This window comes from Cherax quadricarinatus, chromosome 83, assembly GCF_038502225.1.
Source record: "Cherax quadricarinatus isolate ZL_2023a chromosome 83, ASM3850222v1, whole genome shotgun sequence".
Lineage (NCBI taxonomy): Eukaryota > Metazoa > Arthropoda > Malacostraca > Decapoda > Parastacidae > Cherax > Cherax quadricarinatus.
Window position 1 is genome coordinate 3,567,103 of NC_091374.1, and position 27,341 is coordinate 3,594,443.

At 40.8% G+C, this 27,341-nt stretch overlaps 2 protein-coding genes across 10 annotated transcripts in view; both read right to left on the reverse strand.

Annotated features, from left to right (window-relative positions):
* The window catches only part of Adk2 (Adenosine kinase 2), a 97,100-nt gene extending 82,009 nt beyond the window's left edge, over positions 1–15,091 (reverse strand). For 2 of the 7 annotated variants that reach the window (XM_070102711.1, XM_070102709.1), the window contains exons 1-2: positions 14,957–15,091; positions 12,144–12,203 (exon numbers count right to left, since the gene is read on the reverse strand). In XM_070102711.1, the coding sequence (XP_069958812.1) occupies positions 12,144–12,203; positions 14,957–15,009 (113 nt within the window). In that variant the 5' untranslated portion in view covers positions 15,010–15,091. Of the gene's footprint in view, positions 1–5,095; positions 5,137–5,232; positions 5,271–12,143; positions 12,204–14,956 lie in introns of those variants that run through there. The other 5 variants (XM_070102717.1, XM_070102713.1, XM_070102716.1 and 2 more) reach the window with 4 other exon arrangements.
* A 6,653-nt stretch (positions 15,092–21,744) lies between these two features.
* LOC128702137 (progesterone-induced-blocking factor 1) overlaps positions 21,745–27,341 on the reverse strand; it is a 42,586-nt gene continuing 36,989 nt past the window's right edge. For all 3 annotated transcript variants that reach the window (XM_053796181.2, XM_053796179.2, XM_053796180.2), the window contains exon 6: positions 21,745–26,510. In XM_053796181.2, the coding sequence (XP_053652156.1) occupies positions 24,897–26,510 (1,614 nt within the window). In that variant the 3' untranslated portion in view covers positions 21,745–24,896. The remainder of the gene's footprint in view (positions 26,511–27,341) is intronic.

Sequence of the window (27,341 nt, forward strand, 5' to 3'; positions counted from 1 at the left end):
CAGAGGCAGGCCTTATCCTGCCTCCATGACTGGTGCGGACCACAAGGAGCAGGACCTTACCAACACTGCCAGCATGACTGGTGCGGACCACAAGGAGCAGGACCTTACCAACACTGCCTCCATGACTGGTGCGGACCACAAGGAGCAGGTCCTTACCAACACTGCCTGATAAATTAGACAAATGTGCAACTCTTGGGTATCTTTATTGAGGAAACGTTTCGCCACACAGTGGCTTCATCAGTCCATACAAAGGAGAACCTTGAAGAACAGGAGGAGAATGAGGTAATCAGTCCCTCAACCTTGAGTCGATGTGGTCACCAACACTGCCTCCATGACTGGTGCGGACCACAAGGAGCAGGACCTTACCAACACTGCCAGCATGACTGATGAAGCCGCAACAGCAGGACCTTACCAACACTGCCAGCATGACTGATGTAGCCGCAACAGCAGGTCCTTACCAACACTGCCAGCATGACTGATGTAGCCGCAACAGCAGGTCCTTACCAACACTGCCAGCATGACTGATGTAGCCGCAACAACAGGACCTTACCAACACTGCCAGCATGACTGATGTAGCCGCAACAGCAGGACCTTACTAACACTGCCAGCATGACTGATGTAGCCGCAACAGCAACAGGTCTTTACCAACACTACCAGCATGATTTATGTAGCCGCAACAACAGGTCCTCACCAACACTGCCAGCATGACTGATGTAGCCGCAACAGCAGGACCTTACCAACACTGCCAGCATGACTGATGTAGCCGCAACAGCAGGTCCTTACCAACACTGCCAGCATGACTGATGTAGCCGCAACAGCAGGACCTTACCAACACTGCCAGCATGACTGATGTAGCCGCAACAACAGGACCTTACCAACACTGCCAGCATGACTGATGTAGCCGCAACAGCAGGACCTTACTAACACTGCCAGCATGACTGATGTAGCCGCAACTGCAACAGGTCTTTACCAACACTACCAGCATGATTTATGTAGCCGCAACAACAGGTCCTCACCAACACTGCCAGCATGACTGACGTAGCCGCAACAAGTCCTCACCAACACTGCCAGCATGACTGATGTAGCCGCAACAGGTTACCAACACTGCCAGCATGACTGATATAGCCACAACAACAGGTCCTCACCAACACTGCCAGCATGGCTGATGTAGCCACAACAGGATCTTACCAACACTGCCAGCATGACTGATGTAGCCACAACAACAAGTCCTCACCAACACTGCTAGCATGACTGATGTAGCCACAGCAACAGGTCCTTAGTAACCAACACTGCCAGCATGACTTGTGTGACCCCAACAACAGGTCCTCACCAATACTGTCAGCATGACTGGTGTGACCCCAACAACAGGTCCTCACCAACACTACCAGCATGACCACAACAACAATCCTTCACCAACAATGCCAGCATGACTTCACCGCAACAGGTCTTCACCAACACTGCCAGAGACCTTGTCACACACACACACACATATATATATATATATATATATATATATATATATATATATATATATATATATATATAGATGTGTGTGTATGTGTGTGTGTGTGTATGTGTGTGTGTGTGTGTGTGTGTGTGTGTGTGTGTGTGTGTGTGTGTGTGTGTGTGTGTGTGTGTGTATGTATGTGTGTATGTGTATGTATGTATGTATGTATGTATGTATGTATGTATGTATGTATGTATGTATGTATGTATGTATGTATGTATGTATGTATGTATGTATGAGTGCTTAACCACTAACAAGATGTGAAATATTGACAGTTGTTGTCGGTCACGGTATTTTTTGTTGAACTCGGGAGACTAGTCACAAATTTGAATTTTTTTTATTTTAATTGGGGGGGGGGATGGAGAAAGCACAAAGTCCGTAGGAGTCATATAGCGCCTGAGGAATGAGAGCCATTCAGGTTGGATCCAAGGAAGGGAAGAATAAGTTGTGTGGGTCAGATGAGCCCCTGAGCACCATGAAGACACCTGCCTGCCTGGAGGAGTGAAAACTCATATTTTCAAACTTTTGTCTCGCTTAACACGCAACTCCATCAGAGTTCAACAATGCAGGGTGTTTTGTTTACCGTCATATTCACTGTAAAGTGGTGGACCCGTAAGTCTTAGTGCCTGAGGAATGGGAGGTAATCGAGTCTGATGAAAGGCAGCCATATTGAAGGGACGAGAATACTGGACGCTACATCAAGGCTACTTTAATACTTAACACAGGGAAGCTAATACTCAGTAAATACACACAACTACAAACCTCTGCATATACTGTACTCCTGTTTAAGAACAAAACAAAAGTAAGAGTTATTCATAGCTATGCTGCAAGTTAGTTTCCACCCTATCTTCGTTGGTACCTGCGAGGCGGAAGGGAGGCAGGGGGTTGGTGGCAGGGGAGAGTGCGTAACTAAGAGGGTAGAGGGGTCAGCTGGAAGTGGAGAGAGTAGTTAAATAGTGGGGAGAAGCTTATAAAAGGTAGAAGGGGGTAAGGGAGAGAATTTTGAGTAGGTAGGAGGCAGCTGGAAAGGGTTAAAAGGCAGCTGAGAGGAGAGATAGGTAGCTGAGAGGGGGCTTAGGCAGCTGAAAGAGGGGTTAGAAATCAGTTAAGAAAGGGCGAGAAATTAACAGAGAGGAGTTAAAGGCAGCCAGCCACCCAGGAGAGGGGTAGCTGTGGGAAGGAGATGAGAGGGAAAGTAGAGGAATTAGCAATGTCCTGATATAACAACGCTTATCACAGAATAAGACATGCATGCAACAGCTGGGTATCTTTACTGTCAAAACATGGTATCATTTGGCCTGATCTGTATGCTTCACCAGTCGAATACAGATTTGACTTCAACACTGGAGACAGCAGAAGCAGTGGAGAGGTCAATACGAGTTGATCAGTCCCCTCAACCATGATAAGACTGGGGGACTGACCACCTCAAATCTCTCTCCAAGGCTGGTGGACTGATTAAATCTCTACTACGCTACTACACCTGATACCTCTGTCTTTGACTGAGGAAGCTTACTGTGTAGGCGACACATTTCAACAAAAAAGATACTCGTCAATTTGTCGGTATTTTATACTATTTTCAACATAAGTGTTCAGCTCCACAGCCTCGATTAATAAAAATACCTAAATGTTCCGCACGTGTCTACTTCTTGCTATTGTATACCATAAGAGAACGCCCATCAGTGTATTAATGATATACGATACAATATTCATCAACAACGCTAGCCTCGTATCTACATTTGATTATAAGATTACACATTAATATTAATGTGACCTGCCTGCGTGAATAACGACACTTAAAGTGCTAAATATACAGTATACATAACCAAGGATAGATCACTCCAGATCCGTGGATCAAGAGCCATTCACAGCGTCGAGGCACCCCCGCCCCTTTCATGAAGAGTGGAGGCGCCTCATAAACATCGTACACATGGTGGCCGTTAATTAACGTGTGAAAGTCACGGAACATCCCAGGCCTAACTAGTGTGTGAAGGTCACGGAACATCCCAGGTCTAACTAGCGTGTGAAAGTCACGGAACATCCCAGGCCTAACTAACGTGTGAACGTCACGGAACATCCCAGGCCTAACTAGCGTGTGAGTCACGGAACATCCCAGGCCTAACTAACGTGTGAACGTCACGGAACATCCCAGGCCTAACTAGCGTGTGAGTCACGGAACATCCCAGGCCTAACTAACGTGTGAACGTCACGGAACATCCCAGGCCTAACTAGCGTGTGAGTCACGGAACATCCCAGGCCTAACTAGCATGTTAAGGTCACGGAACATCCCAGGCCTAACTAGCGTGTGAAGGTCACGGAACATCCCAGGCCTAACTAGCATGTTAAGGTCACGGAACATCCCAGGCCTAACTAGCATGTTCAGGTCACGGAACATCTCAGGCCTAACTAGCATGTGGTCACGAAACATCGTAAGGACAACCACTTATACCAAGGCAAGTGGTACTTGAGACACACTTAGAACATATATTTTACGAGGGTTCACCTACAGTGGGGCTGTCAAGCACGTGGTCAATCCGCAGTAGTGAAGCCTTTGTGATAAGAGACTTCAGCTACAGTAGCGCCTTGAATAAGCCCTATTGTGGATGAAGACTATGATACGAGGTTTCAACTACAGTAGTGCCTTGATAAAGCCTTACTGTAGGTGAAGACTATGATACGAGGTTTCAACTACAGTAGTGCCTTGATAAAGCCTTACTGTAGGTGAAGACTATGATACAGTAGATAAAGCCTTACTGTAGGTGAAGACTATGATACGAGGTTTCAACTACAGTAGTGCCTTGATAAAGCCTTACTGTAGGTGAAGACTATGATACGAGGCTTCAGCTACAATGGTGCCTTGATAAAGCCTTACTGTGGGTGAACGCTATAATACGAGGCTTCAACTACAGTAGTGCCCTGATAAAGCCTTACTGTAGGTGAAGACTATGATACGAATCTTCAACTACAGTAGTGCCTTGATAAAGCCTTACTGTAGGTGAACGCTATGATACGAGGCTTCAACTTGATAAGGCTCCATTGCGCTTAAAATTATTATACGAGTTTTTACCTTTGATAAATTCTGAGTTTTTCTACTTCCGGAGCCCGGTCATGGGCCAGGCTCGTCTGGTGCTTGCCTGGTCAACCAGGCTGTTGCTGTTGGTGGCCCGCAGCCCCATATATCCATCACAGCCTGGTTGATCTGGCCAAAGGCGCTGTACTTACCTAATTATAGTTGCAGGGGTCGAGTCTCAGCTCCTGGCCCTACGCGTCTGCTGACCGCTATTGGGTTCTCTCTCTAAGGCTAAAAGCGTATTTCCTAACATCCCTGCGATTCATCGCGATTCATCTGTGCTTAAACTTTCCGCTGTTCAGACTAGCCTCTCCTCACAGGTCATACCCCTCAGCTCTGGGGCTGTTCTTGTAAACCTTTACACGTTTTCAAGTTCCTTTACGTGCTTTATCGGATGTTGAGTTTCACTTCACAGTGAGGCTTTATCAAGTACCTGATTAACAAAAAAAGTCCCACTGAGGGTGAGCTCTGATATAACAATGGTTTTCCCTTTAAAGTGTTTGAATTCCTAGCTTACTAACCGATCCACATAGTCAAATTCCACCATCACAAGCTGCGATATTGAAGTGTGTCGCCACCACTTAAAAGAGCAACTCTCGCATGCGCAAGACTTTGAAAAGAAAGACAACAGTGTTGCATGTGCTATAACGTCTCTCACCAAAGCTTGGCGGCAGCAGCCATCTCCAACAGGAGAGACGATATCTATCTCACGCGCACACCAGCCTGGGCCGTCAAGACTGCACCACACCCGGTCAAGACCACACTGGTGGGACCAGTTACAAGCACACAGTACCGGCAAAACATTCCCCACCCCAGTAATACAGGGGTACCAGTACCAGCAAACTTATCCCCCCCACCCCACACACACTGAGTAGGAATACATTCATATTGAATAAATTCATAATTATTGAATATTAATTTATATTATTATATTCAGAGGGAGAATGGGATGTATGTAATCAGATTTATTCCAAGGGAAGGGCAGAGCCAATTCCTTGGATCAGCGGAAGGAGGCTTACCTAGGGAATCCTCGTCACAATCCAACCTTGATATACCACTCATCAGTATACCCGTCTCTCCACTGTCATGCATCTTGCATTGATAACCACAACATCGTTAGTAGCGCCTACAATCACCGTGGGTAGCTCTTACGATTGTTGGTTTGATATTTACTATCAATTATTATTATTGGGAAACACTAACCAGTAAGGGATGATATATCACACAAGTGCTCTACATTTCGGCCACGCACGTTAACCTGCATAAATAGCAGTAGTTGTGACACTTTTGGAACACTGACCGCACTGGTCACTCAGCGCTCAGTTTTATCTCTTTATTTATGCACCCCATACCCATCCTGTGGGTGGTAGTCAAAAATATTACAGCAGCACATAATGGGTCCAGGGACTGGGCCGCAAATTTCTGATAGCTAAAGTTGCAATGGTAATGAACTATTTACATGTCTATTATATCTGGTTACAACCGTAATGTCACTAAGCGCTCATTGACACAGACACATTACATACTGTACAACACAATAAAAACATAGATAAAAGTAATAGGCAGGGCTTTGCTGAAGTGGGCCTTGGTGAGAGGCTGAATTATCCAGCACTCATCTTATCTTCTACTGTCTCTATGTGGGTTCGTTTGTGGCAAGTGAATCAAGATAGTATGAGTGGGTAAGATATAGACAGGCTGCTGAAGATGTCGTACAGGTGGTGGTTGAAGCTGTGGATTTATGGGGCATGCACTTAAATTTACACAGTACAGTACAGTATATGCAGAAAGTTCTCTCTGGAGTGTTTGTACACAGACACTTTTGTACACAAATTTTAGGGATCTGTTTATACACAGATGTACTCTGTATATACAGTATGAGTTTTCTTTGATCCGTGGTTTGCGGCTGACATGTATCTTTACGGCCATCGTGTAGTCGACAGGCTTTAAACCTAACATGAAGAATAGCATGAATGACCATCGTCCAGTCGACAGTCTAAACGAGAACTTAAGCCCACATGGAGACAGAAACTCCAGCTAGGGGTCAGACCCCCTTGAGCATTATTATTATTATTTAAACACCCTGGCCTACTCCCAGTGAGGTAGGGTGACTCCAAAGAAGAAAAACTTTCACCATCATTCATTCAATCACTGTCTTGCCATAAGCAGACTGACACTAAAGTTCAGATGATCCTCCAAACCGCAACATCTCTGCCCTTCTTTCAGAGTGCAGGCATTGTACTTCCCATCTCCAGGACTCGAGCCAGGCCAACTGGTTTTACCTGAATCCCTTTGTTACCTTGCTCACACTCCAACAGCACATCAAATCATTAAAAATCACTTGACTGCACTCACTAACATCCTCACACAAGCTTGTTGGATGTCTAAGCCCCTCGCATACAAAATCTCCTTTACTCCTCCCTCCAACCTTTCCTAGGACAGCCCCCACACCTTCCCTCCAACCTTGATTTATATATCCTCCCAGTCATTCTATTTTGCTTCATCCTCACTAAGCGTCCAAACCACCTCAACAACTCCTCCTCAGTCCTCCAAATAATACTTTTGCTAATTCCAAATTCTCTACATAATATTCACACCACACATTGCCTCCAACCTCATCCTACTTTCAGTGCTTAAAACCCATCCTTCACATTCATATAAAAGTGTCATACCACTGTACTCTGGTACATTCCCCTTTTTATTATTTTATTTTTTTATTATCACACTGGCCGATTCCCACCAAGGCAGGGTGGCCCGAAAAAGAAAAACTTTCACCATCATTCACTCCATCACTGTCTTGCCAGAAGGGTGCTTTACACTACAGTTTTTAAACTGCAACATTAACACCCCTCCTTCAGAGTGCAGGCACTGTACTTCCCATCTCCAGGACTCAAGTCCGGCCTGCCGGTTTCCCTGAATCCCTTCATAAATGTTACTTTGCTCACACTCCAACAGCACGTCAAGTATTAAAAACCATTTGTCTCCATTCACTCCTATCAAACACGCTCACGCATGCCTGCTGGAAGTCCAAGCCCCTCGCACACAAAACCTCCTTTACCCCCTCCCTCCAACCCTTCCTAGGCCGACCCCTACCCCGCCTTCCTTCCACTACAGACTGATACACTCTTGAAGTTATTCTGTTTCGCTCCATTCTCTCTACATGTCCGAACCACCTCAACAACCCTTCCTCAGCCCTCTGGACAACAGTTTTGGTAATCCCGCACCTCCTCCTAACTTCCAAACTACGAATTCTCTGCATTATATTCACACCACACATTGCCCTCAGACATGACATCTCCACTGCCTCCAGCCTTCTCCTCGCTGCAACATTCATCACCCATGCTTCACACCCATATAAGAGCGTTGGTAAAACTATACTCTCATACATTCCCCTCTTTGCCTCCAAGGACAAAGTTCTCTGTCTCCACAGACTCCTAAGTGCACCACTCACTCTTTTTCCCTCATCAATTCTATGATTCACCTCATCTTTCATAGACCCATCCGCTGACACGTCCACTCCCAAATATCTGAATACGTTCACCTCCTCCATACTCTCTCCCTCCAATCTGATATTCAATCTTTCATCACCTAATCTTTTTGTTATCCTCATAACCTTACTCTTTCCTGTATTCACCTTTAATTTTCTTCTTTTGCACACCCTACCAAATTCATCCACCAATCTCTGCAGCTTCTCTTCAGAATCTCCCAAGAGCACAGTGTCATCAGCAAAGAGCAGCTGTGACAACTCCCACCCTGTGTGTGATTCTTTATCTTTTAACTCCACGCCTCTTGCCAAGACCCTCGCATTTACTTCTCTTACAACCCCATCTATAAATATATTAAACAACCACGGTGACATCACACATCCTTGTCTAAGGCCTACTTTTACTCGGAAAAAATTTCCCTCTTTTCTACATACTCTAACTTGAGCCTCACTATCCTCGTAAAAACTCTTCACTGCTTTCAGTAACCTACCTCCTACACCATACACTTGCAACATCTGCCACATTGCCCCCCTATCCACCCTGTCATACGCCTTTTCCAAATCCATAAATGCCACAAAGACCTCTTTAGCCTTATCTAAATACTGTTCACTTATATGTTTCACTGTAAACACCTGGTCCACACACCCCCTACCTTTCCTAAAGCCTCCTTGTTCATCTGCTATCCTATTCTCCGTCTTACTCTTAATTCTTTCAATTATAACTCTACCATACACTTTACCAGGTACACTCAACAGACTTATCCCCCTATAATTTTTGCACTCTCTTTTATCCCCTTTGCCTTTATACAAAGGAACTATGCATGCTCTCTGCCAATCCCTAGGTACCTTACCCTCTTCCATACATTTATTAAATAATTGCACCAACCACTCCAAAACTATATCCCCACCTGCTTTTAACATTTCTATCTTTATCCCATCAATCCCGGCTGCCTTACCCCCTTTCATTTTACCTACTGCCTCACGAACTTCCCCCACACTCACAACTGGCTCTTCCTCACTCCTACAAGATGTTATTCCTCCTTGCCCTATACACGAAATCACAGCTTCCCTATCTTCATCAACATTTAACAATTCCTCAAAATATTCCCTCCATCTTCCCAATACCTCTAACTCTCCATTTAATAACTCTCCTCTCCTATTTTTAACTGACAAATCCATTTGTTCTCTAGGCTTCCTTAACTTGTTAATCTCACTCCAAAACTTTTTCTTATTTTCAACAAAATTTGTTGATAACAGCTCACCCACTCTCTCATTTGCTCTCTTTTTACATTGCTTCACCACTCTCTTAACCTCTCTCTTTTTCTCCATATACTCTTCCCTCCTTGCATCACTTCTACTTTGTAAAAACTTCTCATATGCTAACTTTTTCTCCCTTACTACTCTCTTTACATCATCATTCCACCAATCGCTCCTCTTCCCTCCTGCACCCACTTTCCTGTAACCACAAACTTCTGCTGAACACTCTAACACTACATTTTTAAACCTACCCCATTCCTCTTCGACCCCATTGCCTATGCTCTCATTAGCCCATCTATCCTCCAATAGCTGTTTATATCTTACCCTAACTGCCTCCTCTTTTAGTTTATAAACCTTCACCTCTCTCTTCCCTGATGCTTCTATTCTCCTTGTATCCCATCTACCTTTTACTGTCAGTGTAGCTACAACTAGAAAGTGATCTGATATATCTGTGGCCCCTCGATAAACATGTACATCCTGAAGTCTACTCAACAGTCTTTTATCTACTAATACATAATCCAACAAACTACTTTTTGCCTCCACAAATAAGGTTTTGCCTTAATATACCACTCACCTTTTTTCCTCAAGTCAATTATAAAGTTCACCTCATCTTTTATAGACCCCTCCACCCCCAAATATTTAAAGACATTCATTTCCTTCATACTCCCTCCCTCCAATATGATATCCAATCATTACCTGGATTTTTTGTTACTCTCGTCATCTTGCTCTTTCCTATGTAAATTTTTAATTTTCTTCTTTTACACACCCTCCCAAATGCATCCACCAATCTTTCCAACTACTCTTCAGAATCTCCCAAAACAACCTTGTCACTAGCAAAAAGCAACTGTGACAACTCCCGCTTTATATCAGTAGATTCGTTATCTTTTAATCCACCCCCCCCCAACACCCTAAGATTCCTTTCTTTTACAACCCCATCTATAAATTTGTTAATTAACCATGGTGACATACATTCTTGTCTAGGACCTACTTTTACTGGAAAATACTCTCCCTCTCCTATATACTTTAAGTGAGCTTTGGTTTCCACATAAAAACTCTTAATTGCTTTAAGTAACCTACAATCATTATATATAACACTAATGTGTTATAAAAAGTAACTAAAAGGCCAGGAACAAAGGACTAATAATCTCTTCTGTATTCAGTTGTTAAAATGTGAAAGAAATTTTTTTTATAAATTAATAGGAATGTAAATTTTGAACGGTCAGATGAAAAGCAAAAAATATAATCCATGTAAATACCTTTGTAGATCTTCATACAAGAACAGCAGTGAAAGCAATCATGAGTCGAAATATGTAATGCAGTCCAGTACAAGGAACATGGATAAGGCATGCAAAATACATTATACCCATACAGTATAATATGAAGCCAATACAATGTGACTGGAGACCAGCCTTATAATACATCTTATGAATCAGGGACAACAGCCACCGTATTACAGATTTTATGCACCAGGGACCACAGCCATGTTATCACAATACGTGTATACAGTCTATTAAACCAATTACTGAAAAATTAATTACACAATACAGTGGACCCCCGCATAACGATCACCTCCGAATGTGACCAATCATGTAAGTGTATTTATGTAAGTGCGTTTGTACGTGTATGTTTGGGGGTCTGAAATGGACTAATCTACTTCACAATATTCCTTATGGGAACAAATTCGGTCAGTACTGGCACCTGAACATACTTCTGGAGTGAAAAAATATCGTTAACCGGGGGTCCACTGTACTGTATTCTTTACGAAAAATTATGCACTGGAAGAAAATTCCAATGGATTAATTCACATGAGAGTACATACTGGTATTAAAAGAATGATTTGCCCTACCTTTGCTAAGAGATGAAGTTACATGTACCCTGAGTAAAGAAATTTAGGTTAGCTTAAGTAATGACAAAATAAAATTAGATAAGGTTGTATTTAGCTCAAGTCTCTGTGTCAGCTTTCTCCAAAGCAGAAGGAACATCAGCTCCCTAAAATATAAATCATGTAGCAGGAAAATACTTCTGAAAGTATGGACAAAATCACATTCTCCATGGTGCCATAACCTGGCACATCACAATAACATCAGTACTTCAACAATATTAAGAGTTTCAAGAGTGTACAGTAATGTTACTATAATGCAAAACCAACAAATCAAGAATTTGGAATAAATGAAAGTGTCACATACATGAACCAAACAATGCTTTTTCCAGTGACACTACTTGAATACACCAATAAAAATTGTCTTTAAATGCTACAACTGAGAAGGAAAGTATATTTTCAATGACCTTACAAAGAACCCTTTACCAAAGAAATCATAACATAGTAATGTATCTTAAAAATAAACTTAAGCTCCCAACCCCATGCAGCTAAAGCAGTCTCATTTTCTTCAGGAGTAACTCATTGAAAAAAAAAAGGATAAATAGTAACACAGTATAGTAGGGAATAGGGAATCACTTAAAATATATGACTGCAATTATACAAAAAACAGGTAAGCAATATTTTGTTAGGCAAGATTTTGTTAAAAAATCATCACTCGAGTACACTAAAAATTGTAACCACATAATGCAAATTTTTCAAGGGCAGGGAGGGAAAAAATCACTCAGAAGAATCTTTTATCTGAATGAATCTGAACCATTTCAGGTCAGGTTAGGCTTAACTAAGTTTAAAACTGATTGGCTAAGAAATATTTAGCTATAAGATGCTAGAAGCAAGATTCAAGGCTCAGCACTGCAGCCACCCCTCAAAATCTGGGTAGCAGACATATTACTGTTAAAAGCCAGCTAATCATAAAGGGTTAGTTTGCTGTGAACCATTTTCATTCCTTTCTGACCTCTTTCCATGGTGGGCAGGGAGGGCAGGTAATTTTGGGGAGTTATTTTCTTCCTTTTTCCTGTTGGAGGAAGTCATCAAGATTAAATTAGATCATAATGTGTCAAGTTTGTTTACTCTTACAGTCAGTTTAAAATTTTAGCACTGTATTAAAACAGTGTATGTAGTCATACTGACTTCATGTTTTTTTTTTATATCTCATTCAAACACTGATAGGAGGTAGGACGTCAGCTATCCAGAGTACAGCATTAATGTAGTGTCTATGGTTACTTGAGAAGGTCTTTTATTCTGTGGGGTAATCATGCATTTCAGGCATCATATATCTCACTCTAAATCAACCATTTAACCAAATATCTGAATAGTTACCACAGGTACCGCATGTTGAATAATAATCAGAGACAGATCTATACTGATGAGTTAAGTCCCCCTTCTCTCAATTATAAATTCTCATTTATACGTCAGGAACTCACAATTGAGCTAAGTTATTAATTACTGGCAGATTATAATTGCTAGCCAACAATTCCCATGCTGTGCTGGTATCAGACATGACTACTTAAGTCATACATGATGGAATCCAATTTTGGTCAACGCAGTTTTGAAATGACCATACATCACACTCAAATGGGCAGGTCTGCTTAATCTGTAGAGGTAAACCTATTAAGTACCCACAGTCATGGCCTTCAAATTCTAACCTGCTAAAAACCAAACTATACTATCAATTATGTAAAATATTAATACTACTACAATAACTTCAAGGCTAAAGCCTGCTGTATTTTTCAAACTGTCATTGATGGCTCCATGGAAATGCAAGTGTATATCCTAAAATATAGGTAAAACTTCAATCGGGTATGGTTTCACCAAATGAGACTTCACACCATCCAATTAAAGACTACAGCCTCTCCTCACTAACAACAGAGTTCCGTTCTTAAGACCATGTGGGTAAATGAATTCGTTGCTAAGTGAGGAGCATACTATAATGGTAGTGGGCTTGTGTCTACCATCTTTGATATTGTTTTAATGTCAAGAACTGAACAAGAACTCAACACCTGTTGCCTGTGTTCACCTAGCAGTAAGCAGGTACCTAGGTGTTAGCCAACTTTTGTGGGTCGCATCCTGGGAGTGAGAACTTAAAAACTCCAATGGAAATAAGCCGGACAGTCCTGAGTAACAACCTAGATTTTTGGTACTACGTAATAGTTACTTAAAATTTCTCAGTGGATTCTGATTATTTTTTTTTTTTACAGTTTGCAATACATAAAATCTATATACATCACAAAATAAGAAACCATTTCTAGAGTAAGTTGTTATTTTACGAGACATAAGGAAAATTAATATTCATCTAGGTTACGGAGCACACCGAAGCGTGTCTTATATCCTGGCCAAACGTAAACACAGACAGGTGGTGTTTTCAGGTTAATTAAAGACACATATACATAGTTTACCTGGAGTTTACCTGGAGAGAGTTCCGGGGGTCAACGCCCCCGCGGCCCGGTCTGGGACCAGGCCTCCTGGTGGATCAGAGCCTGATCAACCAGGCTGTTGCTGCTGGCTGCACGCAAACCAACATACGAGCCACAGCCCGGCTGATCAAGACATTTACTGAACAGTGCATATGTTCTTATCTACATGCATCAGTATCACCATACAGTACCTCTCAAGTTACTTTTCAGGTTAAGTTAACCTAACCAAACATAACAATCTTAACTTTATGTGTATTTATATAGGAGCACTAAATCTGTAGGAGTCATACAGTCATAAAGTGGGGGAAATGGAAGGCATTCGGGCTTAATTCAAGGAACTGGAGCACAGACCCAATTCCTCAGATCAAGAGCCCCTCACCTGCATCAAGAAACCTCCCTTGAGGGGATCTAACCTTAACTAAACAATACCTAACGTAATATAACATACGTACCTTAACCACGCCTAACCTACCCTATAAGATTTTTTTGGATTTTTAACCCAGGGGAGGATTAGCCACCCAGGATAACCCAAGAAAGTCAGCGCATCATTAAGGACTGTCTGTCTTGTCTCTATTATGGTCCTTCAATCTTGTCCCCCAGGATGCCACCCACACCAGTCAACTAACACCCAGGTACCTATTTACTGCTAGGTGAACAGTGACAGCAGGTGTAAGGAAACATGTCCAATGTTTCTTAACAGATTTTGGTTAATAAAATAATGTCTGAATTTGGCTGAGTGGATAACTAAAGCCTTGGGTTATCCAGGGTAAGTTTATTTAGGTACAGGTACATACAGGGGGGCAGATCTACTCTGAAACTAATGAAACTTAAGCTTCAGGGTCTCTAATACTAGAGGGGCCCCAGAAATGACTTTGGTCCACATTGCTTAAAAATTTTGGGTCTACGGTTGAAGGGGTTGTGAAGGGGCCCCAGTTCAAGCTTCAGGGCCCCAAAAATGTAGGTCCTCCACTGGGTACACATAAATACAATTACCATACAGTACAAAGACTGTCCTGTAAAGACTGTCCTGTAAAGACTGTCCTGTAAAGACTGTCCTGTAAAGACCGTCCTATAAAGCCCGTCCTGTAAAGAAATACAGGACCCACTTGGAAATAAGTCACTTCGCCTGAACTTCTAAGCTTTTCCTAAGTAATCTACACATATACTACTATGTATAATACCTCACATAAGTATACTTATGTATACCCACACCTAAATAAACTTACTTAAGACTACCGTCTTATATGACAGCCTCCCCCACCCCAGAGGAACCACACCACTCTCCTCCATATACCACCTCATCACAGCCTCCCCCACCCCTGACACACCTCACAAGTGAGAGATAAACACTCACGGGATATCCAGCTTGATCCTCTTGGCACTCTCGGGATGCTCGTTGTCACTCATGGTGTGGGAGATGAGACAGACACAGTCCTCCAGCCACAGTTTATCCTGGCTGCTGCAGCCAGCATGGATCTCTTATATTCTACACACACTATACATTCCTTTAATTATTATTATTATTATTATTATTATTATTATTATTAATATTATTATTATTATTATTATTATTATCAAATAATAATAACAAGAAAATTTGATTTCTTTGCTAAGGTTATTATGTTTTCATAATTTGATTGGTACAAAGTCATTGTAATACCGAGGAATTTCCAGCAGTAATGTTATTTAGGCATATACTGTACATACATAAATACAATTATTATACATATTGTATTATTATTATTATTATCATCATCATTATTATTATTATTATAATCAAAGATAAGCGCTAAAGCATATATAAATTATCTAGGATAACCTCAAAAAAGTTAAATTGGCTTATGTTCATTGGAGTTCAATTAACCCGGAGGGTTAATAAATTTAAATACAGGTACACATAAATACAATTACCAGTGTAAGTTAGGTTACTCAGGTATACATACAGTTACATAGATTATCATACATAGCAGCATATGTGTAGGTCACCCAGGATAACCCAAAAAATAGTCAAAATGACTTATTTGCATTGGGGTCCTTGTAATATCTTATTATTTAAAAGTTAAAACAGATTAGTAACTCTCTTAACTTAATTTTCATTTACTTTCATGCATCAATAATAATGAGGTAACGGCGAGACAAGTCTAAAAAAAATCGAACGTAATTTTAATATAACAAACACAAATAATTTATATTTTTTCTCCAATAAACAGGTAATGTATTTTACATGTAATAAAAATATTGCTAAACGTAAAAGAAAGACACCGTCATGCGGTGCATGTCGGCCATAAATTTCAAAATTGTTTAAGATTTGTTTTAAAAATATAATTTAACTTATTTTAGTGTAATATTAACAATTATTTAAACCGCCTAAAATTTTATTTTCATACCTAAATGGTGCTTCAGTGAAAAAAAAAATTATTATTTACAGGATACTATTCTACTAACCATATTGTCTCCTAAAATAGATTAAAAATAAATAAATTTGAGGGGGACCTCAAAGATTAATCAAGAATATTTAACATACGTATGAAAATATTATTCTCCATAGATCTAGCCATATTATAGCGCAGTACACGTGTAAGCACTGCGATGTGGTCTTGTTCATCTTGGAAAAAGAAACTTTTTTTTGAGGTGGGGGGGTTAAAAGACCAGTCCTGCCAGACCTGAAAACTGGTTAATATACTTTACATTCTCTCTGGAAAGTTGTTACTACAAGCTGGTATAATATCCTCCCATAAATACTTTGAGAAACGACACTTACCGACTTGAATGGTGGAAAAAATATGACTAAATTTTGATTTGTGGAGTGTCGCTGTAAACTGGTCGCTGTATAGCCCTTGTGGCTTAGCGCTTCTTTTTGATTATAATAATAATAATAATGGGTAAAAGCATGAAAGAGTTAGTAAGTTAATTTAGGTATAGGTACATATAATCACTATGATTATTATACATAGTGAAAATTACCTACGTTTACCCCCTCCCTCCCCCCCCCCCAAAAAAAAAAGAAGTCAATTATAATAATCAAGGGGAAGCGCTAAACCCGGAGGATTATACAGCGCCTGGGGGGGGGGATGTGGAAGGCATTCAGGCTTAATTCGGGGAACTGGAGCACAGATCCAATTCCCTAAATCAAGAGCCCCTCACCAACATCAAGGAACCTTCCTTGAGGAGAAGAGTGACTTATTTCCACTGAGGTCTTTGACTCCAGTGAATTTCAGCCATAAGTTAGTTTTACAGTAAAGACAATGATTTATTTAAGCATAAAACAATGTTTGTACAGAGATTGGTGATATTTGGTTGTGCTTACAGACAGCATTTCCGAATAATTTATTTACCATATAGGGGGAAAAAGTAAACTAACCCACCTGACTGTTTTACAGTTTAGGTATTTTTTTCGGCAAATGGTCAAAAAAAATAAACCTAAGCTATCCAGACAAAACGTAACCTAAAATAACTTAACCTTACTCCGCCATCGGTCTTAATGTGTCTTGGTTTACATTCGTTCAGGTAGTTGCATGACTCAAAATAACTATACTGTTTTTGCTAATACCTCCCAAAATAATGACCAAAAGAAATGCTTATTCCATCATGTACATAACTTGTATGTATTGTCCCCTCAAGGAAGGTTCCTTGATGTTGGTGAGGGGCTCTTGATTTAGGGAATTGGATCTGTGCTCCAGTTCCCCGAATTAAGCCTGAATGCCTTCCACATCCCCCCCCCAGGCGCTGTATAATCCTCCGGGTTTAGCGCTTCCCCTTGATTATAATAATAATGTATGTATTGTCAAATGTAAACTTGTCTAGAGGTCTGGAGTTTACCTGGAGAGAGTTCTGGGGGTCAACGCCCCCGCGGCCCGGTCTGTGACCAGGCCTCCTGGTGGATCAGAGCCTGATCAACCAGGCTGTTACTGCTGGCTGCACGCAAACCAACTGGTTGCAAATCTTTCACCTAAATTGACTTGATAAAGCTCTTTTTAAAGAAAAATTAACATATAAATGTTTGCTTTGCACAATGTCTGCTCTATTCTTATTATTAATAAAGGCATGCTGAACACAGGCGTCAGGTTCAATTCCTTGCATTAAGAAAGGTGGCCCGGTGGCTTGGTTGCTAAAGCTCCCGCTTCACACACGGAGGGCCCGGGTTCGATTCCCGGCGGGTGGAAGCATTTTGACACGTTTCCTTACACCTGTTGTCCTGTTCACCTAGCAGCAAATAGGTACCTGGGTGTTAGTCAACTGGTGTGGGTCGCCTCCTGGGGGACAAGATTAAGGACCACAATGGAAATAAGTTAGACAGTCCTCGATGACGCACTAACTTTCTTGGGTTATCCTGGGTGGCTAACCCTCCGGGGTTAAAAATCTGAACGAAATCTTATCTTATCTTAAATAAATATGGTCACACAGTGCTTGGGAAAAGAAGGTAATATTAGTGATCCAAGGAGGAGGAGGAAGGTAGCTCCACTTGCCCTAAAATACTATCTAGGTTAATAAATTTAGAATTATAACGTGAAATATAATTACATATTTCATGTTTATCTTCATATATTACCTGGAGTTTACCTGGAGAGAGTTCCGGGGGTCAACGCCCCCATGGTCCGGTCTGTGACCAGGCCTCATGGTGGATCAGGGCCTGATCAACCAGGCTGTTACTGCTGGTGACACGCAATCCAACGTACGAGCCACAGCCCAGCTGGTCAGGAACCGACTAGGTGCTTGTCCATTGTCAGCTTGAAGACTGTCAGAGGTCTATTGGTAATCCCCCTTATGTATGCTGGGAGGCAGTTGAACACTCTTGGGCCCCTGACACTTATTGTGTTGTCTCTTAACATGCTAGTGACACCCCTGCTTTTCATTGGGGAAGAATGTTACATCGTCTGCCGAGTCTTTTGCTTTCGTAGAGAGTGAGTTTCATGTGCAAGTTCAGTACTAGTCCCTCTAGGATTTTCCAGGTGTATATAATCATGTATCTCTCCCGCCTGCATTCCAGGGAGTACAGGTTCAGGAACCTCAAGCGCTCCCAGTAATTGAGGTGTTTTATCTCCGTTATGCGTGCCGTGAAGGTTCTCTGTACATTTTCTAGGTCAGCAATTTCACCTGCCTTGAAAGGTGCTGTTAGTGTGCAGCAATATTCCAGCCTAGATAGAACAAGTGACCTGAAGAGTGTCATCATGGGCTTGGCATCATTATCCATCCTGTCATTTTTCTAGCAGATGTGATTGATACAATGTTATGGTCCTTGAAGGTGAGACCCTCCACCATGATCACTCCCAGGTCTTTGACGTTAGTTTTTCACTCTATTGTGTGGATGGAATTTGTTTTATACTCTGATGAAGTTTTAATTTCCTCAGGTTTACCATATCTGTAGCTATTACCTGGAGTTTACCTGGAGAGAGTTCCAGGGGTAAACACCCCCGCGGCCCAGTCTGTGACCTGGCCTCCTGGTAGATCAGAGCCTGATCAACCAGGCTGTTACTGCTGGCTGCGCGCAATCCAACGTACGAGCCACAGCCCGGCTGGTCAGGAACCGACTTTAGGTGCTTGTCCAGTGCCAGCTTGAAGACTGCCAGGGGTCTGTTGGTAATCCCCCTTATGTATGCTGGGAGGCAGTTGAACAGTCTCGGGCCCCTGACACTTATTGTATGGTCTCTTAACGTGCTAGTGACACCCCTGCTTTTCATTGGGGGGATGTTGCATCGTCTGCCAAGTCTTTTGCTTTCGTAGTGAGTGATTTTCGTGTGCAAGTTCGGTACTAGTCCCTCTAGGATTTTCCAGGTGTATATAATCATGTAGTATCTCTCCCGCCTGCATTCCAGGGAATACAGGTTTAGGAACCTCAAGCGCTCCCAGTAATTGAGGTGTATATGAATGTATATGAATGTATATGAATGGATGCTGAGCAGCTCAAGGACTCCAATGGAAATAAGTCATTGTTTGATATTCTTGGGTTATCCTGGTGGGTAATTTACACTATGTATGGTAATCGAACGTCAGTTTGTGTGCAGCCAACAGTAACAGCCTGGTTGATCAGGCCCTGATCCACCATGAGGCCTGGTCTCAGACTGGGCCGTGGGGGCATCGACCCCCGGAACCCTCTCCAGGTATACTCCAGGTATGTGTGCCTGTGCCCAAATAAACTTACTTAATATCAAGACCACACGATTCACAACCAAAATGTCCTGGATTTGAACACTGATAACTGGAGGGTGTTCCAGGGGTCAACACCCCTGCAGCCTGGTCCATGACCGGGCTTCATGGTGGATCAGGGCCTGTTGAACCAGGCTGTTACTGCTGGACACATGCAACCCGACGTACGAACCGGAGCCCGGCTGGTCAGATACTGGCTTTAGCTGCCTATCCAGCTCCCTCTTGAAGACAGTAAAACCCGGCAAGGTTTTCCTTGTCAGTAAATAACATTACCTCAAACCTACTTATTTCAAGGCTGAGGGACTGATCACCTTATATCTACATCTCCACTACTTCTGTTGTCTCCTCTGTGTTTCAACTGCTGAGACGGTGAAACATCTAGCTAATAAAATACTAAACTGTTGGACGTCTTACTCATCTACGTGAGGTTTACCTTGTATGTATCCTGCTGTTCCTGCCCACTTACCACTAAAATAAGAGACAGGAGCACTACAGCAGGCCTACTGGCCCATGCTAGGCAGGTCCAAGTCACACCCACTCAAGAAGGAAGGAGCACTACTTCTGAAGTCTACCAGCCCAAGCTAGGAAGGTCCAACTCACACCCACCCACACCCACTTGTGTATCTTTAAAACTACACAACGTTATAGCTTCAGTGACATTACCCGGGATCTTGTTTCATTCATCCACAACTCTATTACCAAACCACAGTACAAGTGAGGACTGAACTTGAGGCTAGTGAATTGTAAAGCTCCAGACCAGCGTGTTAGCCACTGGGCCAGCTGACTATAATAAGAGTCATGCAACTAGGTATATTTATACACCATAGGAAGGTTAACATAAGCACCACTGTGACCACAAAAGTAAGTTTTAACAGATGACTCTCCCGCCAGAGTGCTTTCCTATATACATGTACATACTTTCTAGATCTAAATTAAGTAAACAATTACCTGTTTGCCAATTCTAGTAGATTGCATCCTGGGAAGAACTGCCATGTAAATGTGCTAGAAACTTCAGTCCTGCTGAAAGTTATATCCTGGGCAAACTGATATTTTTTAAGAAACTTCAGTCCTGTTGGAAATATTCAAGAGGGTTAAATGGTATATCTGCAGTATAGTGCATCACAATAAAAAAAACCTAATTAAAGTACAACAGTTATTTCCTAATGTTGATTATTATTTTCATTATAATTAAAACTAAGCACTAAACCCACCAGGGTCATACAGTGCTGTCCTAATATTGAAAAGTAATAATAATAATAATAATATCTTTATTTACTACAAGTACATGTACATGGTGTACAGGCCTAGATCACATCAATGACATACTACTACAGTGGACCCCCGGTTAACGATATTTTTTCATTCCAGAAGTATGTTCAGGTGCCAGTACTGGCCGAATTTGTTCCCATAAGGAATATTGTGAAGTAGACTAGTCCATTTCAGACCCCCAAACATACATGTACAAATGCACTTACATAAATACACTTACATAATTGGTCACATTGGGAGGTGATCGTTAAGCGGGGGTCCACTGTATATAGAAAGCCCCCTTGTTATGCTGAGCATTTCAGGCAAATTAGGTCAGTGTCCCAGGATGCGACCCACACCAGTCGACTAACACCTAGGCACCCATTTTACTGATGGGGAACATAGGCAACAGGTGGAAAGAAACACGCCCAATGTTTCTACTCTGGTTGGGAATCAAACCCAGGCCCTCGCCATGTGAAGCAAGAGCTTTAACCCCAGGCCACCAAGGAGAAGCATTAAATTTGTAGGGGATCATCAGTGCCTGATGAATGACAGGCAGTCAAATCTGATCTGAGGAAGGAGAGAAGAAGATCCAAATCCATGGATAAGGAGTCCTTCATCAGCACTATAGAATCCTTGAAGTACAGTACTGTATATACAGTATAACATGTCCACCTTGTCTTGGTCAAAAATTTATACTTATTATTTTAACAGTCTTCTCATATTACTAATGGGTTTTAAATCTCCAGATTTTGTATATTTATTTTTTATTAAGCTCATTATTTTGAAAAATTATATTTAGTTTACCTGTATATTCTGCTTTGTTCAGCTATGTCTCTCTTGCTTGAGCCACTCTCTTCTTCCATTACTTTTGCCCTACTAGTCCTTGTATAATTTTTTTTTTTTTTCAACAAGTCGGCCGTCTCCCACCGAGGCAGGGTGACCCAAAAAAAAAAGAAAGAAAATCCCCAAAAAGAAAATACTTTCATCATCATTCAACACTTTCACCACACTCGCACATTATCACTGTTTTTGCAGAGGTGCTCAGAATACAACAGTTTAGAAGCATATACATATAAAGATACACAACATATCCCTCCAAACTGCCAATATCCCAAACCCCTCCTTTAAAGTGCAGGCATTGTACTTCCCATTTCCAGGACTCAAGTCCGACTATATGAAAATAACCGGTTTCCCTGAATCCCTTCACTAAATATTACCCTGCTCACACTCCAACAGATCGTCAGGTCCCAAGTACCATTCGTCTCCATTCACTCCTATCTAACACGCTCACGCACGCTTGCTGGAAGTCCAAGCCCCTTGCCCACAAAACCTCCTTTACCCCCTCTCTCCAACCCTTTCGAGGACGACCTTTAGATAATAAATAATAACACTGAAACTTAACCTTAGGCCTTGATAGTTCATTGGAATTTAAATATTACTATTGTTTCTGAGTTATTAAACTGAATGTAAATGTTCTGCATGTCACTGAAGAACCTTTCAAATGTTATAAAAAAATTGTCTTAGCAACAATGCCTAACAATGTGGACTAACAATGTCAACTTTAACCTGTAAATGGTCCAAACGTATATATACGTTTTTTCAACATTTGAAAGTATGTAAAAAAAGTATATCTTCTTTTTGTTTTTGTTTTACATTTGAAAATGTGTAAAAAAACTTTGATCTTTTTTTTTGTGTTATACAGTGGTCCCTCGATAATCATAGTTTTTGAGAATCGTAGATTTCGGAAATCATAGGGATATTTTTGCATAAACATGGGCTCGCTAATCGTAGATTGACTCGTAAATATGTAGTAGTTCGTCCGGGACAGGTACACACAGCCCCGAGCCCCCCTCACACTCCTTTCCCAGCCAGTGTGCCATTGTTTATAAGAACATAAGAATGGAGGAACACTGCAGAAAGCCTACTGGCCCATGCGAGGCAGGTCCTTATCAAAACAACCTCTACCTAAAGCTACCCAAGAAATAACTCCCATACCGAAGAATCCTGGAATCATCACTTATTTCTATATCCGACAACTTCAACCAGAATAGTGGCTTCTATAACATAGCTGAACCACTTGCCAAGAAACTTCTTCATCGCTATCCCACATAAGAACACAGGAATGGAAGAACACTGAAGAAGGTCTGCTCACAAACTTATCCAATCTCATTTCCAAGCTACCCAAGATTTTAGACTCTATAACCCCTCGGTACATCATCAGATGCAGCATTCTCCACCTGACCTCAGCATTCTGAACCTGACTATAAATACTCGCGTCCCTTCCACCCCAGGTAGATCTGTTTGTGACTTGAAAAAGCCCACTGTGTGGGCGAAACGTAGTCAATAAAGGATCACATTATACTGCATATGTGTTTATATTTCCGTTGTGTCAGTATTTTATACCATTTATTTCCAACTCCCATACCCAATGACACAAATCAAACTCAGCTCCTCCCACTCGTATATTTGTCCAATCTCTTCTGAAAGCTACCCAAGGTCCTAGCCTCGATCACCCTACTGGTAAGTGTGATGTTACATAAGAACTTAAGAAAGTAGGAACACTTCAACAGGCCTGCTGGCCCATACTAGGCAGGTCCTTCACAAATCCAACCCACTAGCAGAACAAATGCTACCCAAGCAATAAGCTCAGGTGCCAGTACTGACCGAATTTGTTCCCATAAGGAATATTGTGAAGTAGATTAGTCCATTTCAGACCCCCAAACATACACGTACAAACGCACTTACATAAATACACTTACATAATTGGTCGCATTGGGAGCTGATCGTTAGGCGGGGGTCCACTGTATTTGAAAATGTGTAAAAAAACATAGATCTACTTTTGTAGCACTACACATGTGAACATATATCTGCTTGGACCGTTTACGGGTTAAGAAGAATTAAAATACTATATGTATTATATTGTCATTAAATAAATAAATAATAATTAATCACTGGTGGTATTTATATGCTAGCTACAAGGACTTGCATTATTAAAAATTTAACATGACACAGAATAAGTTACAATACCATTGATAAAACAATTCACAAATATCCCACACTTTGGAACAGTAAATTCAGACAATATTTTGGTTCATCCTGGAACATTATCAAGTGACACTGTAATGGTCCAGGATAATGCTACAGCTTTGTCTCCAAAGTCAAAGACATTTTTTAATAAATACACCATGATATCTAAACTCTGAATAGTGCATAACAGTACAGTATTGTAATACATTTTAAACTCGTCAGTCAAAAAAAAAAGAATTGAAATTCTCTAAATTTTGGAAAATATAATTCATTTTGTGCTTCCAAATCCCCTATATCTAAAAATTCTTAAATTTTGGAAAAAGTCTTCCTTTCAACTCAAAATTTTCTTAATACCATACTGTAAGAGAGAATGTTTTCTGAAATCTTAAATTTGAATACTGTTCTGTACTTCGAAAAATTTCAAAGTTTCCTATCAAAAGCAAAAATATTAAACTTGAAATTCTAAGCTTTTTCCACATTCAAAACTTGCCAAATAGGAGACTAGCTTCCAAAAACTTCAGTTCAGAATATTAAAGTCAACAAAATTCTAGATTTTATGAATAAGAGCATCTGTTTTAAATCTGGACTTACTTTACGATCTAGATTTTTTTCCTTTTCACACGAGAATTTAACAATTTCCATTATTTGGAGATTTCCATAATTGTGTCACCCTGGGACAAAATCAGTCCAAGTCAGCAATTGTAGGAAGACACTAAAATCTGCCTGTTGTAGGAAGAGGACTAAAATCTACCTATTGTAGGAAGAGGATTAAAATCTACCTATTGTAGGAAGAGGACTAAAATTTACCATTACTGTAACAACACTTCTAAAATATACCTTTTTTTGTTATTTATACCTTAATTATAAAAGGACTAAAATCTACCTTTTCTAATATCTTCTGTAATAATAATGGCTCTGGTTGAGTGTGGATCTGTTTCTTCATTAGATCTACCAGTGTTATCTCCTGATTGCCTAGGAGCAAGGTGTGACATATCATGGCTACCTTTAAAGTATGTTTGAGGTTGGCTGAGTGACACTTGCGGCAGAGCTTGTAACACACACTGAAGTTGCTGTTTTATTGCACTTATTTCACTTGTTTTTTCTATCATGCTGTCCAGCTCATGTTTAAGTTTAATCACATCTCTTGTTAGTGTTTTATTTTCCTCTTCTAATGTGCTCTTTATCACAGAATTATGTTGAAGTGCAGACTGCAATGTTGTTATCTGATCATCCTGGGATGCGATACGCTCGAGAAGACTTGCAGAGGGCTGTCCAGCCAATGTTATGGCAGTCTTGTAAGAAGCAACAGTGTTCTTGAGGTGTTCTAAAGCATCGGACAGCTTCCTAACAGTAGTGCAAGCTTCTGTATTTTGCCGCTCCAAGAAGAGCACCCTTCTAGTAAGCTGAATACTTTGTTCTAGAGCTTTGTTCCCAGTTAACTTTAAACTGGGAAGCATTTTGTCTAATGCTTTATTTGCCTCAGCTTCAGGTAGTGCTGCAGCAGTTTTTATATTTTTTTCATATTCTATTTCTAATCCCTCATACCCAGTCAAAATATTCTTGACTTTTTGCAGCTCTTGGTTTAAGGCTGATGTTTCCTTTTCCCTTGCACTTTTAACTTCTTGGTAAGAGGTTTCCAGAACTTGAATTTCTCGATGAAGTTTGGAGTTTTCATCAAGCAAATTATCTCTATTTTTTGACAGTGATGCCAGACTTGCTTTTAATTCTTGAATTTCAGTGTCAAGAGCTTGTGTTTCTGCATTATATTTTATTTTTGACCTCTGAACTTCAGTGCATAATGCATCATTCTTTTCAGACAATAGAGTGATCTTCTCCTGTAGACTAGAACACTGTGAAGTACATGACTGAAGCTTCTCTCTAAGCAGCTTAATGTTATGTTGATATTCCTCAGAGCTCACTGTTAAGGTGGTGACACTTCCCCGAGTGGCTATATATTTCTCATGCAAGTCTTCATTTCTCTCTCTTTCAAGCTGCAACTGTTTGTTTGAAGAGCTTAAATCTTCTGTAATTTTATCCAATTTGGTCCTCAGATTTACCACATCATCTCTATGCTGATTTAAATCATATTCCTGTTTTCTTTCTTTGCCCTTAAGTTCACCATACTTTTCTTCTAGAACACTGTGATCCTTTTTCAAAGTTGCAACCACTAATTCCAGTTCATGTGCCCTTTTTGTAAGCACATTCTTTTCCTCTTCCAGACGATCTCTCTCAGTTTTAACTCTTGGATAATTCCGAACCTTATAATCATCAGATCTCTGCTCATCTTTGAGGGTCATCAGTTGACTAGCATATTGCTCGGATTTTCTCTGTAGCTCCTCTACAGTTTTTTGCAACTTGAGGCATTGCTCACTATGTAATTTTAAATTAGACTCTTTTGCCAAGAGTGTACTTTCCAAAGATGACTTTAGAGCCTCAGCTTCAGTGAGTTTGACTCTCAAAGGCCACACCAGCTCGTACACTCGCAGCTGAAAAAGATATATGATGGTTATATTATTCACATCTTGCTTCTGGCAAGACAGTGATTAAATGAGTGACAGTAAAAATATTTTCTTTTATGTTGGGTCACCCTTCCTGAGAGGGAGATGGGTGCATTGTTAAGAAAAACAATAATAATAATACCCTAGCTTTAATAACTGTTTCCCACTAAAGCAGGGTGATCTTAAGAAGGAAACACATTCACCATCACTCATTCAATAACTGTCTTCCCAGGAGTGCATGAACATAACAATACAAATGATCCTTCAAAATGCAACATTCCCACCCAATCTTCAGTACCGGCACTGAACCTGCAACTTACCAGTCTCATGTCCAGCTAACTGGTTTCCCCAAATTCCTTCATAAATGTTGCCTTAAAAATACCTCAGTGTATTATCATCGTCAATGTCCTGCTTCCCACTTGGAAGGGAGGTTGGTAAGGATTCTCTCAGAAGGAATGTAAAAGTACTGCAGGAAAAATGTTAAGGAGAATCTTCTCATATTTGGAATAAAAAATGAAGTCAAGAAAGTGAGATTAGGGTGTTATTCTATTTAAAAGCCAAAGTTGTGGCATGAAAACTCACATTAAAATAACTGAGCAAAGATGTCCATACTGTATATACAGGTAATCCTCACTTAATGACCTACCTGTTTAGCAACTGCTCGGACTTAGGACCAGCTCTCCAACCAGTGTATTGTATGTATATTTTACTTTTTTATTGTTTTTAATGCCTAGTTCTATTTTTTAATATACTGAAAATGTTATAAATGGTGCAAAGGTGACATTAAAAAATATCTAAAGATGGCTGACACAAACCCAC